The sequence below is a fragment of the Stomoxys calcitrans genome, chromosome 4, assembly GCF_963082655.1.
Source record: "Stomoxys calcitrans chromosome 4, idStoCalc2.1, whole genome shotgun sequence".
NCBI classification, from domain to species: domain Eukaryota; kingdom Metazoa; phylum Arthropoda; class Insecta; order Diptera; family Muscidae; genus Stomoxys; species Stomoxys calcitrans.
In genome coordinates this window covers 139,014,361-139,029,276 of record NC_081555.1, presented here as the reverse complement: position 1 = coordinate 139,029,276, position 14,916 = coordinate 139,014,361, and the positions used below count along the sequence as shown (strand labels likewise).

The 14,916-nt window shown below is 32.5% G+C and overlaps 1 protein-coding gene across 6 annotated transcripts in view; it reads right to left on the bottom strand.

Annotated features, from left to right (window-relative positions):
- LOC106083452 (neurobeachin) overlaps positions 1 to 14,916 on the bottom strand; it is a 414,708-nt gene that overhangs the window by 195,218 nt on the left and 204,574 nt on the right. For all 6 annotated transcript variants that reach the window (XM_013246475.2, XM_059367989.1, XM_059367990.1 and 3 more), the window contains exon 3: positions 12,204 to 12,330. In XM_013246475.2, coding sequence (XP_013101929.2) covers positions 12,204 to 12,330 — 127 coding nt within the window. The remainder of the gene's footprint in view (positions 1 to 12,203; positions 12,331 to 14,916) is intronic.

Sequence of the window (14,916 nt, the reverse complement as noted above, 5' to 3'; positions counted from 1 at the left end):
CAATAGTCACGTTTAGTTGCAAAATTGTCAATAAAGCAATTACATGTATGCATTTGTGGCATTTGTGGCATTTAAATAAGTAAAAATGAATATTTGTATGGCAAGAGTGAGAACGTTAATGGTACATATTAATAATAAAAAAAGAGGAGCTGGAGTAATCAATAATTAGCGACAGTGAGAGAAAATCTAAAAAATATGGTTGATTTTTTTTTAACTTTATACCGAAAATGTTTTCAAAATTTACATTTTTCTTGTAAGGTTCTTTTCCTATAGAAAATTATAAAAAATGTAATTTCTTTGGAAGATATCTTTAATTTGTTTTTTTATTTTTAAGGAATATGTTTTAATCGTTTAACTTTTAGGGAAAATTATGTTAAAATTGATATTCTTACATTTAATTGCCAAAAATTAAAGCATACTTTAAGGCTTTGCAATTCATCCCCCTCAAATGAACTTTGACAAACAACTAGTTTAAATGTCATCAATTAACCCTCTAATAAATCTTAAGAACTTGTTTAAAAACTTTTCTCAAGAGCAATTTCTTAAAGTTTTTTATTTTTAAGTTTTATTTTATCATTCCCCTACTCAAGTGCTCTGTGCTCTACTATTAAGACAATGTCAAGTCAAAGTTATTGCTACTATAAACTACTTGGCTTCAACAGCATACACTCAGACACATACTCACACACACACACACACAGTGTCCAATTACAAGCAAAGATTTACGTACGATAAACATGTCATGCTTGTGACTAATGTTCTCGTTTTATTGCAAACATACACGTTACCATACGTGGTATTGGCTCGCTTCAGCTCGCTTAACAACTTTCCGTACACAGTAGTGGGGCAAGATTAAGGAAACCTTAAATGCTGAAGAACTGCCGGCACGTCATCTAAACGTGACAGTTTTTAAGAAGAAAATGTTTGAGCACACACATGATGATGATGTTGCAAAAAAACTAGAAAAATGGTAGAGAAAATATTACGAAGACCATGACACTTAAACTCAATTTAGTTACAATAAACTAAGGATTGACAATTCACGCACCAAACTCTTATGAAAACCAACAGCTGTACTCGTACGAATTGGTGTGATATCTCATTGCATAAATGAAGGCAACTTAAGGTTGTTTGAGGTGAGATTGAGATGTTATGGAAGGTGGAATGTTAAGGTGGGAAAAAATGGTTTCGTTAAATAATAGATTAAAGAAATTTTTATTATACCCTAAACCACCACTGTGGTACGGGGTATTACCACTTAGCGCATTTGTTTGTAACTCCCAGAAGGAAGAGAGATAGACCCATTGATGAGTATACCTATCTGCACAGCATCACTTTCTAATTCGATTAAGCTATGTTGGTGTGTCCGTCTTTCCATGCTAATTTTTGCAGAAACTACAGCTCGCAATTTTCATCCGATCGTCTTCAAATTTGGCACATACTTTATTTTTGGCGCAGAGACGAAGCCCATTGAAATTGAAAAAAAAGGTACAGATTTGGATATTGCAAATTGCAAATTTTTCCCATGATCATTCCACTTAGGATCAGGGGCAAACTTCTCACTTATCAAGGAGTGCAGTCAGATTCAAGATTAAGCTCAATGATAGGGGGCCTTCTTTTTAAAGCCGAGTTCGAACGGCGTGCCGCAGTGCGACACCTCTTTGGAGAGAAGTTTTACATGGCATAGTACCTTACAAATGTTGCCAGCATTAGGAGGGGAAAACCACCACTGAAATTTTTTTTTCTGGTGGTCTCGCCATGATTCGAACCCAGGCGTTCAGACTCTAGGCAGACACGCTAACCTCTGCGCTACGGTGGCCCCTTCAACTAAGTTTATTTTTCATAAATTTCTTTCAGAGTCTATGGTGGTGGGCTCTCAAGAATCGGCCCGGCCGAACTTAGCACGCTTTTACTTGTTTTCTATAGAAAATTTGGGAAATTTTTTTCATTGAATATTTCGTCAAAAATGTTTTATTGAAAATTGTGTCAAAAATTGCTGCCATTGAGAATTAAATCAGGCTGTTTGCTTAGAAAATTTTTTCAAAATTTTTATTTCATAAAATTGTTCTAAAAATTTGTAAAATTTTTTTGTGAAAAAAAAATCTAAAATTTTTTTTTAATTAAAAAAATTGTAAAAAATTTTTTTCAAGAAACTTTTTTGAAAATTTTTTCTGCAGAATATTTTTCCAACAGTTTTCCTGTAGAAAGATTTGTCATAAATTTTTTTGTAAAGAAAGTTTTGTCCAATTTTTTTCCATATTTTGCATTGAAATTTTGTCAAAATTTTTGTATAGAAAATTTTCTCAAACAAGGAAATTGGATGAAAATTTTTTAAAGTTTGTTTACATTTTTTTAGTGAAAATTTTGTAGTTTTTTTACAAAAAATTTTGTCAAAATTTTTTCTATAGAAAATTTGTTAAAATTTTTTGTATAAAAAATGTGTCATTAAATAAATTTTCTTAGGAAAGTTTTGTTCAAATTTGGCCCACATTTTTTTATAGAAAATTTTCTCAAATCGATTTTTCTGCCAAAATTTTTTTTCTAAATTTTATGCGAAATTTTTTTATAGAAAACTTTGCAAAAATTTTTTTCAATAGAAAATTTTTTTTAAAATATTTGGTCAACATTTTTTTAAACAAAATTTTTTTTTCACAAATTTTTTTAAAAATTTTTACAAATATTTTAAAAATTTTTACAAATTTTTTTAAATCTTTTTTTTTAATTTTTCTATAGAAATTTGTTTATAATTTTTTTTTTCAAATTTGGATACAGAAAATTATTTAAAATTTTTTGTATAGAAAATTATTTAAAATTTTTTGTATAGAAAATTTTTTCAAAATTTTTGTATAGAAAATTTCATCAAATTTTTTTTTTATATTTTCATAATTTTTCTATAGAACATTTTTCCAAATGTTTCTATAGAATATTTTTTTCAAAATTTTCGTATAGAAATTTTTTTAAAAATTTTTGTATAGAACATTTTTTTAAAATTTTTGTATAAAAAGTTTTTTTTTCAAAATATTTTCATATTTTTTTTTTTCAAAATTTTTCTATAAAAAAATTTTTCCAAATGTTTTCTATAGAATCTTTTTTTAAAAATTTTCGTATAGAAAAATTTTTCAAAATTTTTGTATAGAATTTTTTTTTCAAAATTTTTTAATAGAAATTTTTTTCAAAATTTTTCTATTAAAAAAAAATTTTTTTAGAAAGTTTTTTTTTCAAAATATTTTCATAATTATTTTTTTCAACATTTTTCTATAGAAAATTTTTCCAAATGTTTATATAGAATTTCTTTTATTTCAAAATTTTCGTATAGAAAATTTTTTAAAAATTTTTTTATAGAACATTTTTTCAAAATTTTTGTATAAAAAGTTTTTTTTTTCAAAATATTTTCGTAATTTTTTTCAACATTTTTCTATAAAAAAATGTTTCCAAATGTTTTCTATAGAATCTTTTTTTAAAAATTTTCGTATAGAAAAATTTTTCAAAATTTTTGTATAAATTTTTTTTTTTTTTTTAATTTTTTGATAGAAATTTTTTCAAAATTTTTCTATTCAAAAAAAATTTTTTAGAAAGTTTTTTTTTCAAAATATTTTTATAATTTTTTTTTTCAACATTTTTCTATAGAAAATTTTTCCAAATGTTTATATAGAATTTTTTTTTATTCAAAATTTTCGTATAGAAAATTTTTTAAAAATTTTTGAATAGAACATTTTTTCAAAATTTTTGTAAAAAAAAATTTTTTTTCAAAATAGTTTCATAATTTTTTTTTCTAAATTTTTCTATAAAAAAAATTCTCCAAATGTTTTCTATAGAATCTTTTTTTAAAAATTTTCGTATAGAAAAATTTTTCAAAATTTTTGTATAAAATTTTTTTTCAAAATTTTTTAATAGAAATTTTTTTCAAAATTTTTCTATCAAAAAATTTTTTAAAATTCTTTTGTATGGAAAATATTTTTTTGTAATATTTTTCTATAGATTTTTTTTTTTTAATTTTTTTTAGATTTTTTCAAAATTTTTCTATAGACATTTTTTTCGAGATTTTTTTCAAAATTTTTCTATAAAAAGTTTTTTTTTTTTCAAATTTTTTTCTATACAAAACGGTTTTTGCCCAAGTTTCTCTTCCACATCCAGTTATGATTATATCTTAGCTCTTTAAACCATCCGTTTTCTTAATTTAATGTGATAATTGGTACGACACAAACCCATGCTAATACAACACACAATCGAAGTGAGTGTTAAATGCATATCTCGGGGTCATGAACTCTTGTACACAAATGTCAACGAGAAAATACACACACACATGCATATACCATTACAAAATTCTATAATGATTTTCTCTTTTTCTCCATGCAAAGCTGAACTCATTGATGAGGGGCCATAAACAGTGGAAGGCATATAAAATCCCATAAAAACAGGGATAATTAACTAAAATACAACATGGAGCACAAAAGGATCACTCACTACATCAACGAAAAACACATATACAAACACATTCAGGCAAAACACACAAGCTGCAATACCAGGGCAGTGTAGTGTGTGTGTGTGTGTGTGTGCTAGGAACACTCTTAAATAAGGGGGCGTTAATCTAAGGGGACACATGTCACAGAATACGCACACATACTTTTTAAACAGAAAAACACACATTTATTTTCTCACACACAAACACACGTACACCTATTCAATCGCTCTAGTCATCTAAGAAATTGACTAAGGGCAAAGCCCCCAGAAAAGCTGCTGACTTGACTTGCCAGTCAGCCAAAGCAAGCAAGCTTTAAGCGACAGTGTTCCTCCTATCGCTCCCTCTATTCCTTCCCCAAAAGACTAGTGTGCCGGCAATTATATACGAGTTAGGAACCCAAATGGGGAGAGTATAAGGATCCATAGAGAGCTGACATCGCAACATGTCATTTAAACTAACAGAAGACAATTAAGCAGGTGGTGTTAAAATCTTGACATCTTCGTCTATGTTGAAGATGTCGTCTTTGTCGTTCATCCTTGTAGCCTTTGTTGCCTGCCTTTCGTTCTCCCTCAGCTATGGCACCAGGAAAAATTTATATAGATGCCAGGACCATCTGTGTTGGAAGGGTGATAACAGAGGACAATTTGCCTCCCCAATTCTTTCAATTTCCTCAACTACCCGACAAATAAGAAGAAAATTAGACTTTTCTTCTATTAAGAAAATGAGTAAAATTTCCCTCAAAGACAAAAGGCAAGCAGCAAAAGGGAGGTTGGCTGTGAAGGTGTTGATAATGAATACGTGGTGGATGTTCTATTGCAGCTATATTTCTCTACTTAGCCTGTGTTAATGGATACAGATGTGGGTGCTGGTAGTACAACATGACAGGAGGGGAGATACGAGTATTTTCCAGGAATATGGCAAATCTTAGTTTTAATTGGATATTTTGTCAACATTTTATTGCTAATTTGACCATGAACATTCCATTAAGGAACAGGGACAAACTTTTCACATATTAATGAGTGCTGTTCGATTCAAGTTGTAGGCTAAATGACGAGGGACCTCCACTTTATAGACGAGTCCGAGGTAACGGCGTGTCGCAGTGCGTCACATCTTTGGAAAGAAGTTTTAATATGGCTGCCATACCAAATGGTCCAGTACCCCACAAATGCCGCCAGCGTTAGTAGGGAAAAACCACCACTGGTAATTTTTTTTCTGATGCTCCCAGGATTTGAACCCAGGCATTCAGCGTCATAGGCGGACTTGCAAACCTACGCTGCGCTACGGTGGCCACATTATATTACTGTAGAAAATGTAGTCGGAATTTTATTTGTGAAAATTTTATATTTTTAGAAAATTTTGTCCAAATTTTATTTTAATAGAAAATTTTGTCCAAATTTTATATTTTTAGAAAATTTTGTCCAAATTTTATATTTTTAGAAAATTTTGTCCAAATTTTATATTTTTAGAAAATTTTATCCAAATTTTATATTTTTAGAAAATTTTGTCCAAATTTTTTTTTTTGGAAAATTTTGTCCAAGTTTCATTTTAATAGAAAATTTGGTAGAATTTATTTTTTTTTTATATAAATTTGTTAATAATTTACTTTAATTGAAAGTTTTGCTAAAATTTTATTTTTTTAGATAATTTTGCAATTTTTTTTTTTAAATTTGCTAAAAAAAATTGTCAAAATTTTTTCAAAATTTTAGTTAAAAAAAAATAAGGCAAAACATATTTTTTTAGGAATTTTTTTCTTTGTAAATGTTATTAAAAAATTTTTCAAAATTTTGTAAAAATATTTTTTCTATAAAATTTTTTCTAAAAAATTGATTAGAAAAAAAATCTAAATTTTGTTTCCTGTATATAAGAGAAAATTATGCTGCACGAAGAAACATCTGTCTTTATACTAAAACTAATATTTCTTTAGTGTTCCTAATGCTGTTATCACTGTAGTTGTTGAGATTATGGTAATTTGATATAATTTCTTTATTGATGCCTGACGCATATGTCCTTTGTTGACAGGACCTGCAGAAAGAACAAAGAGATTTGCTTCTACAGATACCAATAGCAAGACATCAACAACACAATGGGTGGCTGCGACGATAATGATGACGATGAACAAAATGAAAGGTAATCACAAAGCAAGACAATTCATTCCATACAGGTACACAAAGACAGAAGGACAAAAGGGAGAGAAATACGCACACAAAGATAGCCTGCTGTGCGTTTTGTCGTATCTGCTGTGTCGTACAAAAGATAATAGAATTTAATTGTTTTTAATAAACGGGTATAAAATTACAATTTGTCCCTTCTATACCGAAAATTGATGTAATTACTTTATTAAGTCAATGCTGGGCCTATAACATTATCTATGGATTTGCTACACACACACACACACACACATCAATGGCAGCCAGTAATCCCAAACACCCCATAAGCACCTCTTATACGAAGGTGTGAGAGAGAGAGAGATAAACAGCCAATTATGCTGCTATTTGTGAAGGTATTAATTTGATAATACTCACTCAATTCAATCCAGAGTAAGGGCATTAATTAAAGCTTTCTTCATTTAGCTCCCTTCCTCTTTTCCAAATCTATGATTAAATAACCTTTAAATTAAAGCATACTTCTGGGATCAACTGTTTAGGGTCACTGTTGGAACTTCTGCTGGCCGAGGAGAGAAAATTAAATTCCAACACATGACTTCAAAGGAATTTTAGGAATTTCCTAAGATTTCAATTCCGTACAAATGCGGGAGTAATTAATTGAGAAAGATAGGGATGAGGAGCATTTTGGAAAGTAAGAAAGGCATTTGAGTAGCCATGACTGAGGATTTGGTGCAGCAATGCCATGGGAACCTTCAAAGAACCAAATAAATGATGTTTTTAATTAATCGGACACAATTTAAAGTAGTTGTCATATATGTTTGGTCAAAATTATTTTAACTTTCATGTTAGGTAAGGTTATGTTGAAAAAAGGGTGCAGATATTAATCTGCCTTATGCCACTATGGGCATACACCTAAGCCAGTATTTGGCTTGTTGTGCGTTCTAAATACCATAAAGTAATCTCGAAAAAGACAATCGAAGTAAGTTGTTCCGTGCTTCATACAAAATCCTTAATTGTTGTCCATAACACGCCCCTAAGTTGGTTCATGTCTGGTATTGTGTATCCACCTAAGTACCGTTGTCTGTTAGCCGCGAAAGCCGGGCAATGACATAGGAAATGCTCCAACCTCTCATCATCTAAACATGCTATCACCTGCTACACCGATTTTGCATAAGTAAACTCGAAGTCCTATGTGTCCCTTTATGATATCGAAAGCTATACTGACCTCCCTCTTACTTGATTTCAGTAATAGCATCGTCTTCTCACAATTCGTATCTCCTCATAAGAATTTCACAGTCCTATCGACCGTTTCGCTGTTCCACAGCGTTAATTGAGCTATTATGGGCTTCAGACCCTATACTGGGAGATCGGTCTATATACCAGCTATATCTAAATATAGTCAGATCCGAACCATATCGGCAGATTGGTCTATATGGCAGCTATACCTAAATATAGTCCGATCTGAAACATATTTGGGTCGGATATTGCGAGGTCTAAAACTATTCCGCGAAATCGGTTAAAAAGTAAAGCTTTTATAGGCTTCAGACCCCTTATCGGGAGATCGGTATATATGGCAGCTATATCTAAATATAGTCCGATCTGAACCATATTTGGGTCCTATGTTTGGAGGCATAAAGCTACTCACTGTTTCAAATTGTAGCAGAATCGGGAAATAAATAAAGTTTTTATGGGCTTCAGACCCTTTATCGGCTGATCGGGCTATTTGACAACTATATCTCAATATATTCCGATATAGTCCATACTTACGTCAGATGTCGGGAGGCCTAAAATAAACCACTGTTAAAAATTTCCGCAAAATCGAGATATAAGTAAAGCTTTTATAGACTTCGGACCCTTTATCGGCAGATCGGTCTATATGACAGCTGTATCTAAATATAGTCCGATCTGAGCCATATTTGGGTCTTATGTTAGGCGGCCTAAAACTATTTACTGTTCCAAATTTCAGCGAAATCGGGTAATAAATAAAGTTTTATGGACTTCGGACCCCTTATCGGAAGATCGGTATATATCGTAGCTATATATGAATATAGTCCGATCTACACCATATTTGGGTCAGATGTCGGGAAGCTTTAATCTACCCATTGTTTCAAATTTCACCGAAATTAATCGGATAACAAATAAGGGACTTATGGCCATTAGACCCTTTATCGGCAGATCGGTCTATATAGCAGCTATTATCTAAACATGGTCCGATTTGGCCCGTTCAACGACTTAACAAACGTGCATCAAAAATACGTATCTGTTCTGCATAGACTCAAAAATAGCAGAACTGATTATCGTAAAATTTTCACAGATTGTGTAGGTTGGTCTGGAATAAAACATAGGCTACAAAATTTTTTGATATCGGAAGGGGGACGGACCCTCCCCCTTACCCCAAAAGTACTACCCAAAATAAAAGTGTACCGATCGGGACGATATGGGTATCAAATGAAAGGTATTCAGGAGTAGAGTGCGAATTTCATAATAAAAATTGGGCCCATGTAACTGGGGGCCCCCCCAACCCCAAAACCCCCTAAAAAAGGTTTATTGGACGAGCATGACAATATGGGACTCAAATGAAAGGTATTCGGGAGTAGACTACGGATATAGTCAGGAAGAAGGAATATGTTTTTTAATTTCTTGATAACGGAAGGAGGCGGACCTTCTCTCGTTACCTTAAATACACCGCCCAAAATCAAAAGTAAACCGATAATGACAATATGGATATCAAATCAAAGGAATTGAAGAGTAGAATACGAATATGTCATTAAAAATTGGGTTATCCAAAACTTTTAAAAGCAGACAAAACTTCTAAAAGCAGACATTTTTAACGTCCATATTAATATGGGGCTCAAATGATAGGTATTCTGGAGTGGATTACGAATCTGCCATACAAAATCATATCGAAGTGCAGGGGGACACCCCAACCCCTAAAAACGCCACAAATCGGCATATGACCCATCATGACTATGCGAGACACGGACTGATTTTCTTAAAATTTTCACAGATTGTGTAAGTTTTTGTTGAAGGAAACATAGGTTATATAATTGTTAGATATCGGAAGGGGGCGGACTCTTCCCCTTGCACCAAAAGCGGCACCAAAAACCAAAAGTGGACTGATAGGCACAATATGGGCATCAAATGAAAGGTATTGGAGACTAGAAAACGAATATAGTATTAAATTTTGGGTCCAAGTACCCAGCGGACCGCCCTAAACCCCAAAACTCCTCTACAAAGATATATTGAAAGTTCCTTTCAATATGGGCCCCAGTATGAAAAGTACTCGGCAGTAGATTACAAATATGGCATAAAAAATTAGGACCAAGTAATGGGAGGTCGCCCCACCCCCAAATGGGCATATCAGGCTATAGAGGATTAAAATTACGAACATGACATTAAAATTTGCGTTCAAGTCTAGGTGGCGCTTTCCCTCCTAAAAATACGTCGAATGGGATAATTGATTGATTATGACAATATGAGACTCAAATAAAAGCTATTTGAGAGTAGAAAATGAATATAATATCCAATTTTAGAACTAAGTGTTTGGGGGTACGCCCTAAATCACTCCCTAATTGCAAGCGCATTTATTGACCAATCTTCCCAAAACTCTAGGTGGCGCTTTTCCTCCTAAAAATGCGTAGAATAGGCTAATTGACCCATTATGGCAATATCGGACTCAAATGAGAGGTATTTGAGAGTAGAACATGAATTCGGTATCCAACTTTGGAGCTAAGTGTTTTAGGGGTACGTCATAAATCACTCCCTAATTGCAAGCGTATTTATTGACACATCTTCCCAAAACTTTGTACAACGCTTTCCTCAACAACTACCACAATATCTGAGAAGTTTGCTCGAAATCGGTTCAGATTTAGATAAAGCTCCCATATATATGTTCGTCAGATTTTGGGTAATTTGCAATACCGCTGTCATTTGTCAGCCGTAGTTTAAATATATTTGCTCGAAATTTGATGTGGATTGTTTAATAATCTATCTGAAAACATCCGCCGAGGTCCATCATTATTGATTCAGAACTAGATATAGCTCCCACTCTGTTCGTATAGGGTAGGTGTAGGGTACTATACAGTCCGTAACGCCCGACTTTTGACTCTCCTTATTGGTTTCATGTAAAGTTAATATTTATAACCACCACCATACGATGGGGGTATACAAATCTAGTCATTTCGTGTGTAAAACCTCGAAATATTCGTCTAAGACCCCATAAAGTATTGATTTGCCCAAAAAGTAATTGCGGATTTTTTTTAATAAAACTTAGAATGAACTTTAATCAAATATACTTTTTTTACACTTTTTTTCTAAAGCAAGCTAAAAGTAACAGCTGATAACTGACAGAAGAAAGAATGCAATTGTCAATGTCACAAGCTGTGAAAAAATTTGTCAACGCCGACTATATGAAAAATCCGCAATTACTTTTTGGGCAACCCAATATATATGTATTCTTGATTGTCGTGACGTTCTGAGTTGATGTAGCTATGTCCGGCTGACCGCCCGTCAGTCCGTCTGTCGAAATCACGGTCGCACACGTAAGGCTAGGCGCTTGAAAATTTGCACAGATACTAAGTATTGATGTAGGTCGTTGTAGATTGCAAATGGGCCATATCGGTTCAGATTTGGATATAACTCAAATATAAACAGATCTCCTGATTTGATTTCTTGAGCCTTTACAAGTTTTGTCCGATTTGGCTGAAATTTTGCATATAGTGTTCTGTTATGACTTCCAACAACTGTCCAAATCTGTCAACAACCTGATGTAGCCCCCATATAAACAACTGAGTTCAAATCGGTTCATAACCTGATATAGCTGGCATATGAACCGATTCCCCGAAAAGACTTCTTGAACTTCTAGAGAGCGCAGTTCTTATCCGATATGGCTGAAATTTTGCACGAGGTGTTTGGTATGACTTGCAACAACTGTGCCAAGTGTGTTTCAAATCGGTTCATAACCTTATGTTGCTGCCATATAAACCGATTTACCGATTAGACTTCTTGAGCTTCTAAAGGGTGTAGTACTTATCCGATTTGGCTGAAATTTTGTATAACGACTTCTCCTATGAACATCAACTTATGCGTCAAATATTGTCTGAATGGGAATAGAACCAGATATAGCTCCCATATACACCGATCACCCGATTTTGCTTCTCGAGCTTCTATAGGCCGAAATTCTTATACGATTTTTCTGAAATTTTCAACGATGGCTTTTATTATTTGTTTTTTTTTTTTTTTTTTTTTTTGATTATATTTTATTTCATATCGTTTTACTTTGTTACTCATTTTTTTTAAACTTATACAATTTTTCTTTTCCTTACTTTTATATTTAAAGTTTTATTCAAAGTTATAACGTGCCTATACCCACTCCATATAAACACACAATTCATCAAAAGCATCACAAAAATGTATATTTAAAAAATCATATACTTTAATGGTCGTACATTTCCAGGACAGTATCTTTTACTGCCCCAAACTCGTGTAAAATAAGCGAATGAATAAAAGAGTAACCAAAAAATGGAGCAATACCAAGGAAATATGCATAAATAAAATATATATATAAAAAAAAGGTATTATATCTGAAATACAGCCATGAGGAAATACAACTGTGTCGAGTTACAAATGAAACTTACCTGCCACAACTGTTTCGGAGCGTTGCAAACGCACCAAAACATGTTCGATAAGGCCAACATCTGTGCAGGCTTGTAGATTGCGTACACTTTTGCGTAAAATTGCAATAAAGACACTCCATATTTCAGCCTGTAAATAAATGCAAAAAAGACAAAACGAAAAGGAAGTCATGAATAAAAGCTTGATAAAAAAAGAGGAAACAAATAATTTTTTGTTTGGGTGAAAAAGACACTCCACATATATTTTCTTTTATTGTGCCAGCATAAAAATTTATGCGTTGGGAAATGAAATCAATTTTTAAATATTTACTCTTCACTTGAGGGTTTGAGAATAGTTTTTAACAAATTTATATTGCCTACCTTAGGGGGTATGGAAAATTTGATGAAAATTGAAGTATTCAATTTAAAAATTAACAGAGTAATGGCTTAAAAGAAACTAAAATCTGTGCTTTCTGCTCTGGAGTTTAGTAGCTCAGGGTGCTTAAAATGAAAAATATAAAATATATATAGCCTATTTGCAGGAAATATATATTTTATTCAATATATATCAAAATAAAGAGAGATGAGGAAACCAAATTAGACTTAAAAATGTAATATTTCAATTTTAATCCCATAAATATTGCCTATTTGCAGGAAATATATATATTTTATTCAATACATATCATAATAAAAAAAGATGAGAAAACAAAATTAGACTTAAAAAAGTAATATTTCAATTTAAATCCCATAAATGAATAAAAAATTAATAACAAATAATAAGGATAAAATTAATTCTATCAAAAAAAAGTTTACAAAGTGATACAGTTGGAGAAGCTTATATTAAAAATTGTTTAAGTACTAAGTCTATTAAAATTTTTTATTGCAAACTTTTAGGATGAAACATTTTATACAAAAATAGAATTACCTTATTTAAGGACGATACAAGAAAATGATTTCGTGGTAAAATATAAGCATTTGAAAAAAATATTTGATTTTAAAAATTAATCTAAGAAAGTACGTAGAATTTGTTTACTATAACAAAAATTTAGAAAATTAAATTGCCTACTTCAAGGGTGATACTTAAAAGCGCTTACTTATGCACAACATAAACAATAATTTAAACAAGTAAAAAGGCATTTAGTTCGGCCGGCCGAACTTTGAATACCCACCACCTGGGGTATACAGGTAAACCCCATGTCGCCACAATCCGTTGAAAATTGGATAACTTAAGCACCCAAATTCGACACGGACATTGAGGGGTCCCATATATGTGTCACCATTCAATTCTATAGAACAAAATATTGTTCTCTTTGGTAGATATATCCAATTATAAACCGATCTGAACCAAATTAAGGTCGGATATCGTGAGGCTCAGAAAAACTCACTGTATCAAATTTCAGCGAAATCGGGTAATACATAAAGCTTTTATGGGCTTCAGTCTTCTTATCGGGAGATCGGTCTATATGGCAGCCATATCTAAATATAGTCCGATTAGAACCATATTTAAGTCGGATGTTGGTCTTAACCTACTCACTGTTTAAAATGTCAGCGAAATCGGGTAATAAATAAAGCTTTCATTGGCTTCAGACCCTTTATCGGAAGATCGGTTTTATGTCCGATCTGAACCATATCTAGGTGGAGTGTCAGGAGCCTAAAAATAACTCACTGTTTTAAATTTCAGCGAAATCGATTAAAAAATAAAGCTTTTATGGGCTTCAGACCCTTTATCGGCGGATCGGTCTATATGGCAGCTATATCTAAATACAGCCCGATCCGAACCATATTGAGGTCAGATGTCGGGAGGCTTAGAACTGCGCAATATTCCAAATTTCAGCGAAATCGGATAAAAAATAAAGCTTTTATGGGGTTCAAACCCTTTATCGGGAGACCGGCCTATATGGCAGCTATATCTAAATACAGTCCGATCTGAACCATATCTACGACAGATATCGGGAGACTTAAAATAACCCACTGTTTTAAATTTCAGCGAAATCGATTAAAAAATAAAGCTTTTATGGGCTTCAGACCCCTTGTCGGGAGATCGGTCTATATGGCAGCTATATGTAAATATAGGCCGATCTGAACCATATTGAGGTCAGATGTCGGGATTCTTAAATTAACCCACTGTTGCAAATTTCAGCGAAATCGGGCAATAATAAAAGCTTTAATGGTCTTCAGACCCTTTATCGGCGGATCGGTCTATATCGCAGCTATATCTAAATATAGTCCGATCTGAACCATATTGAAGTCAGATATCGGAAGGCTTAAACTAACCCACTGTTGCAAATTTCAGCGAAATCGGGTAATAAACAAAGCTTTAATGGACTTCAGACCCTTTATCGGAAAATCGGTCTATATAGCAGCTATATCCAAATATGGTCCGCTTTGGCCCGTTCAAGAACTTAACCAGTGTGCCTCAAAAAGACGTATCTGTGTTAAATTTCAGCTCAATAATTTAATTTTTTGAAGACTCTACAGTGATTACAACAGACGAACGGACAGACACACGGACATCGTTAAATCGTCTTAGAATTTAACGAAGATTCGAAATATATAGACTTTGTAGGGTCAGAAATTGATATTTCGAGGCGTTGCAAACGGAATGACTAACTGAATTTACCTCCTATCCTACGGCGGTGGGTATAAAAAAATCTAAACGTCCAACATTTTCGAGCATTCCGACATTTTCATTGAAATTGGTTCATGATAAATTTTAAACCTTGATATGGCCACTTAT